General features: G+C 45.6%; 1 protein-coding gene across 2 annotated transcripts in view; it reads right to left on the bottom strand.

The window, feature by feature from the left end:
• The window catches only part of DENND11 (DENN domain containing 11), a 31,679-nt gene extending 29,204 nt beyond the window's left edge, over positions 1-2,475 (bottom strand). For both annotated transcript variants that reach the window (XM_077781057.1, XM_077781058.1), the window contains exons 1-2: positions 2,389-2,475; positions 1,020-1,178 (exon numbers count right to left, since the gene is read on the bottom strand). In XM_077781057.1, the coding sequence (XP_077637183.1) occupies positions 1,020-1,178; positions 2,389-2,426 (197 nt within the window). In that variant the 5' untranslated portion in view covers positions 2,427-2,475. The remainder of the gene's footprint in view (positions 1-1,019; positions 1,179-2,388) is intronic.
• Positions 2,476-6,856: the final 4,381 nt, after the last annotated feature.

Here is a 6,856-nt window from a genome sequence, read left to right as displayed (position 1 = left end):
GGGTCTAAGTGACTTAAGTCTAAGGGTCTTAAGTGACTAAACCACCCAGATTCCCCTCATTTGTACTTTTATATACATTTTACATAATAAACGTTTTTTTCCCCACAAGCAACAAATTTCATGTTCTTTCAAAGATCACAATCAAGAAAGACTGTTATATTAAAAAATTCAAATAAATTCTAAAAATATAGCATATAAAAATGTATAGAAAGTATGATGGCAAGCATATATATATTTTAAAAGTATACACACTTGTGTTCCAGAAAATGAGGCAAATATGCTAATATTTTAATAGTGCTTCAGGGATTAGATTAGCTCTCTCTCTCATAATCTGAAATGAGGTTAAGGAAAAAATATAGAAGATAATGAACAGTTTCACTGCTTCTGTTAAAAATTCCCTTTCTAGGGGCGCCTGGATGGCTCAGTTCGTTAAGCATCCAACTTCGGCTCAGGTCATGATCTCACGGTCCGTGGGTTCGAGCCCCATGTCTGGCTCTGTGCTGACAGCCAGCTCAGAGCCTGGAGGCTGTTTCAGATTCAGTATCTCTCTCTCTCTCTGACCCTCCCCTGCTCATGCTATCTTTCTCTCTCTCTCTCTCTCTCCCAGAAATAAATAAAAACATTAAAAAAACGTTACCTATTACCACAAGTAGTAATAATGACCCCAAATAATGAATGATGAGTTTAGAGTCTGCTTCCCCACCTAGGGCAAAGGAGGTCATTAGTGTGGCATAGGGTAATCAAAGATCTGTACTTGTCAACGGATCTTGTAATTCAACAAACCCGAGGACAGTATTAACAGAGACCGAAGGCAAATCCAACCCAGTGTGAAGAGTCTTTAGGGCAGGACTTGGGTTAACACAGAAAAGACCACCACCTGAGGCGGGAAATGTGGCCTGGAAGTCCGTGCAGGGGCATGTGCTGTTGTGGCCCACAACCTTCGTCTCCGAGGGCTCATCACACACCCACCGGCTGGCACATCCCCGCGGCCGCCCCACACACGTACGCAAGCCACATACCGAACCTGGTTCTCCAAGAAGTGCATGTAGCGGTAAAGCAGGGTGTAGGACGGAGACAGGATGCCCACAGACTTCATCCGTGCACCACGCTCCAGCTCACTTGCCACGGGCATGTTGGCGAAGCAGGCCAGGCCGAAGAATGGCCCCTTTCGGAAATAGCTAAAACGGACCAAAGGCGTCGTGTGGCTCAAAATCACAGAAGAGAAATTTTGTTTGGCTTTGTTTTCTAACGTGAGAAGCGGCCCCGAGGAAAACAGATCCCTGTGTCCAGGGCTCTGCATGAACAAGCTCTCAGCCTGAAGATGAACGTTTTAGGACCACAGGGGACTGTCAGCCCAGGCCACTCAACCCCACAGAGGAGACGACTCAGGTGTAAAGAGATTACACAACTCACAAGGGTCACCCAGCAGGAGGCAGGACTTGACCTCTGGCAAGTCTGCTGCTGCACCGCCCATGACCATGGACAGATCCCTTCTCCTCTCCTGCATAACTACTGACACCATAAGGAACCAAAACAAAGATTCATCTTCAGGCCCTTCTGGAAAGGTACTGTGTTTTATTTCTTGTACATGTCATTTCTTTCCTCGCTGCCTGAGTCTCTGATGTTTTTAATAGGGCTGTCACTTTATTTCCTCCCCCTTTCTCACACTTCTGTCATGGTTTTCAGCCCAGTGAGAAGATTAAAGCTACTTTCGTTACCCTTGTGTTCTATTCATTTGCTCCTCCTCACACGAATCTTAATTACATAGGACTATAACCTGGCCCCACTGAAAGGTGGACTTTCAAGTTTTAGCACATAAATGACTTAAGTTAACCCAAACTGTACTGAATGTCCATTCTTTCAATAAAGCCAAACCTCAAGTAAGATCTAGTGTTTTCTTAAAAGCGAGAAAGAGGGGCACCTGGGTGGCTCAGTCGGTTAAGCGTCTGACTTCAGCTCAGGTCATGATCTCATGGTTTGTGGGTTCGGGCCCCACGTCAGGCTCTGTGCTGACAGCTCAGAACCTCGAGCCTGTTTCAGATTCTGTGTCTTCCCCTCTCTCTGTCCTTCCCCCGCTCATGCTGTTTGTCTCTCTCTCTCTCTCTCTCAGAAATAAACATTTAAAAAATTAAAGAAAAATAAAAGGGAGAGAGAAGCTCTGATAGTTCTTAACTTTTTGGGGTCATGAAACCTATTGAGAACCTCATGAAAGCTAGGGACCTTCTTGCTAGAAAACTGATATAAACATAAATTTAGATATATATACATTTTTTCAGGGCATTTCCATACACCTTTGGAAGACTCCCTGATGAGAGCCCTTATGCTCTAGGGAAAGTCTATGAGGAGACAGAAATAGTTCAGAGAAGCTTTACATTCTGAAATACTTACATGAAGTCAGACTGAATTTTATGGGACCCACTGGCCATAGACTTGAACTCAACACCTTCCAGGTCAATATCTTGAGGTAAGCACCATTCCACCATGTTCCCTGTGGGAAAGGGAGGTGACAAGTTAAAAGAAACAAAGTCATTCAAAGAAAAGGACGTAGACCAAGGGCTGAGGATGTACAGCTGCCCAATCAATGCATTGCTGGCTCGGCCACCAAGATGCTCAAGTGGGTCATTTCATCCACTACCCACACGCTGGCAGAGTTCCCCAGTTACTCCGGACGGCCAGGAGACAGGCCTTAAAGGAGCCTTCCCCTCTGCCGACAGAGGAGCCCGTTCTCCTTTCTAGTGAGGACATGGTCTTTGGTGCTCCATTCTGCTCAGCTACTTCCGAACGTCTCTCCTTTCATGGCCTTACTTCCAAGGGCACATTTTTTACCCTCTGCCCCCATCTCTCTTCCCTAACCCTTTGAGATCTTGCTCCATCGTGTCTTTCTACAGCTACTGACGACTCTGACAAACCCTGAACTCTTTTTAATTCTCATTGTCATTGACCTCTTTGTGGCATTTTAGAATTCCTCAACACTGTATTCCTCCTTTGCCTGGATTCCCATGACAGAATACGATTTTGGTTTCTTCTCTACTTCTCTGTCTAGGTAGCTCTGCTTCCTTCCCGAACTCTTTCTCTTCTCTCCTTAGGTGGGGCCATATCCAATGTTCAGCCTTCAGTTCTTTGCTTCCAGAACCTTGGGGGTCATTCACTCATCATCAGTTACTGAGTTTCTACTGAGCTGGGTGTTGGTGCTATGAAGTCCAATAAGACACAGTCCCTGACTGCAAAGAGATTAGAATCTGGAGATAAACAAGGAGACCACAGATTACAGTTCGAGGGGATAAACGTTAGAAGAGAGGAGAATGTGAGCAGTGACGAGCATCCATCAGACTGAAAGAGAATTGCATGACTGTTACCCAGCAGCTTGACAGCACACTATGGAATATTCCCTACTGTCTTCTTGCGTGTTCAAAAATTTTCAAAATAACAACATTGAGCTATGTGTGAGAAGTAATTTTTATTTTTTCTAACAGCTTCATTGAGATACAATTCACATACTATACAATTTACTCACTTAATGCAAACAATTTAATGGCTTTTAGTATAGTCAGCTGTGCCATCAATCACCACATTTTCAACTTTCTCCCATTTTTACATCCAAGGAAACAATGAGACAAATAGAACACCTGCTTAGAGTCACCCCTAACCAGCTGAGCTGGTGCACTACAGGGGGCTGCCAGGAGCTAAGGTTCCAGGGGTCCCTGGGGGGCTCAGTGGGTCAAGTGTCNCTGAAACCAAAAGCACGGGGAATTAGGATTTTATAAAACAGAAAGATGTTGTGTGCGTCCGGGTTAAAGACAAGAAAAAGCAGGCTGCACACTGACAGCGGGGTGAACTTGGGGACAAAGTTATTCCCATCTATCCCCTTCCATGCATGTCTACTATCTCTGTGGTTCAGTGGCTTTCTGCCTGTGCGGTCCATGAGGACACCCACAGAACGTTATCAAGGTGCTGGGGCCTACCCCAGATGCACAGGACGCTGGTCCCTCCCTCATGGCACATGGGGATTCTGCTGGTGAGCTCCTGCGTTGGCCTGTGTACACGGCCCTAACCCTTTGTGGTGGGAAGAGGTGGCCAGCCTAGGAAGGGACGGCCCCTGGGACAGGGCTGCTGCGATGCCCTCAGGCAGACCCTGTCCTCCTCACCTACCCAACCTGCCTCTTCTGTTATCCACTGCCTTCTTCCCTGGCTGCCACTAAGTAATGGGTTCAGAGAGCCCTACACCGTTTCTTTCCTCCAACCCAGCTGGTCCATGAGTTCTCAGTAACTTGTTAAAACTCTAATTACTGGGGTGCTTGGGTGGCTCAGTCGGTTGAGTGTCCCACTCTTGATCTTGGCCTCAGGTCATGATCTCAGTCCTGGGATCAAGCCCCACATTGGGCTCTGCACTGACAGCACAGAGCCTACTTGAGATTCTCTCTCTCCCTCTCTCTCTGCCCCTCCCCTATTTGTGTGTTCTCAAAATAAACATTTAAACCAATCAAACAAAATTTTCATTTACCAAAAATTTTTTTTACTGACACTTAAGTACAGAAGAGCACACAAATCGTAATTATAGCTGAGTGAATTTCCCCAACATTCACATACTTCGGCACCCAGACCGAGAAGGAGAACATCACCTGCACACCAGAAGCCTTTGTGCCCCTCATTAATGCTCTCTCAATGGGAACTATTATCTTGACCTCTAACACTATAAATTAGCTGTTTTAAAATTTATATCAATGCAATCATAGTTCATAGTCTTTGGTGTCTTCTTTTGCTCAATATTATTTGCAAGATTCATTCACGCAGATCCACGAAGCAATAGTCTGTTCTCTTACTACTTCCATCCTACGCATCTGACACAGGTTACCTATTTAACTGCTGATGTGCATTTAGCTTATTTCCAATTTGAAGCTATTACAAAGAGACCGCTATGAAAAGTCCTATACATAAGTCATCTGGTGAACACATGTGGCGTGGCTCTGTAATATGTCAACCTGGCTAGGTCAAACTACCTTTCTCAGAATTCCCTTCCTTGTGAATTCCAGGTGGGATGCGGATGTGAGAGGGAAGCAGGAGGCATATCGTAGTCACACCAGAAGGCTGGGGCAGAAGCACCAAGCAGCTCGTGTGCATTGCTGTTCGTCTGCAGACCTCGGTACGGGGGGCAGGGGGTGGCAGCCAGGCCTGTGAATGCTGCACCCACCCTCCCTTGGATCTTCTTTCACCTTCTGACAGTGTGTGTTTAGTTCCATAACAAAGGGCATCAGCTTCATCAGGACACCCACATCGTTAAAGCTGGCGGCGGACTGACCGGGGTTCCTGTACATCCCCATGAATTTCAGCTTCTCTCCATCTTCCCAACTACATTCTCTTCTTCCATAACTGCCTGCTCAGTAGAGTCCCAGCTCCTTCATCAGGCAGAACGACAGCAGCCTTACACAGGCTGTCTACCCAGCTCCCCCAACTGCGTTAGATCAACTTCTTGTAATAAATCCCTTTAGACATCTCCTGGGGCTTCTGTTTCTTCGATTAAACTTTGACTGACACAATATGCACACATTTCTGTTGATAACATCCCCAGGAGTCGAACTACTGTAAAACTGTCTACATCAGGGCTAAGAAATCTTTAACAATTCCCAAAGCAGTGTTTCCCAGAGCTTTTGTTGACGGGGTTTCTGCCAAAAAAACAAACAAACAAAAAAAACCCCCACATTTTTAAAAAGGGATTTTGGCCAAATTATCTTCAGTTAAACAAGGATAGACACATTTCTTTACTGCAGAGCTTCTTGGAGCCTTCAGTATGTTACTCTGCTTTGTGAACCTCTACGAGACCTCTATGAAATTTTTTGGCCAATAAACCTATTCTTTTTTTTTACATTTAAACATCATTTTTAAAATATTAAATATGTGTTTGGAATTTTTCTCTGATAATGTCAACATCTGATGCAGCCAATAAACCTATTCTTTTTTTTTTTTTAATTTTTTAATGTTTTATTTATTTCTAGGAGAGAGAGAGAGAGAGAGAGAGACAGCGTGAGCAGGGGAGGGTCAGAGAGAGAGGGAGTCACAGACTCTGAAACAGGCTCCAGGCTCTGAGCTGGCAGTCAGCACAGAGCCCGACGCGGGGCTCGAACCCACGAACCGCGAGATCATGACCTAAGCAAAAGTCGGACGCTTAACCGACTAAGCCACCCAGGCACCCCCCAATAAACCTATTCTTAACAAGCATCCTCTGTACAGCCCACAAAAGTGGGGGGGGGGGCGAGGAAGAAGCAACTTAAGGAACTAACTTTACTGAAGGCATTTTTTTTTAAAGGAATGCTAGTATACAAGGAGCAGCAAGTTGACCCTCTATATCCACTCTCCCTTTCTTACAGGGAATAGAATCTCTTATATTTAGCCTGGCACATGGCCCTCCAAATCACAGCTGTGTTTCTCAGTATCTTCTTGCTTGTAGGTATGGCTACATGAATCAATTCTGGCCAATGGGAAATGGACAGAAGTAAGGTGTGTAGTTGCCAAGAAGTACCTTAAAGGGCAGGTTTACGCTGCCGCTTCCTCCATCCTGCTGCCTAGAATGTGGACGTGGTGACAAGCTGTCGTGAATCTAGGTCCCTGGATGAACCCTTGGATCAGAGCCAGCGTTCCAGCCCTAGGCCAGCTATCTCCTGTTGCATGAAAGAGAAATAAACTCCTATCTTGATTAAGCCGCTGTTAGTTTAGGTCTCTGGCATTCATAGCCAATACCGCGTGTAACTTAACGCCGCTGAGCTGTAGAATAAAGCCCCCCTTCCTCATCCGGGTTCTCAGAGCCTCCATCCTTGTTCCACTGTGTCTGCCCAATCCTCGCCGTACAGAAACCGACAGACTC

The sequence above is a fragment of the Crocuta crocuta genome, unplaced genomic scaffold (assembly GCF_008692635.1).
Source record: "Crocuta crocuta isolate KB4526 unplaced genomic scaffold, BGI_CrCroc_1.0 scaffold228, whole genome shotgun sequence".
In the NCBI taxonomy this organism is placed as follows: domain Eukaryota; kingdom Metazoa; phylum Chordata; class Mammalia; order Carnivora; family Hyaenidae; genus Crocuta; species Crocuta crocuta.
This window is presented reverse-complemented; position numbering and strand designations above follow the sequence as displayed.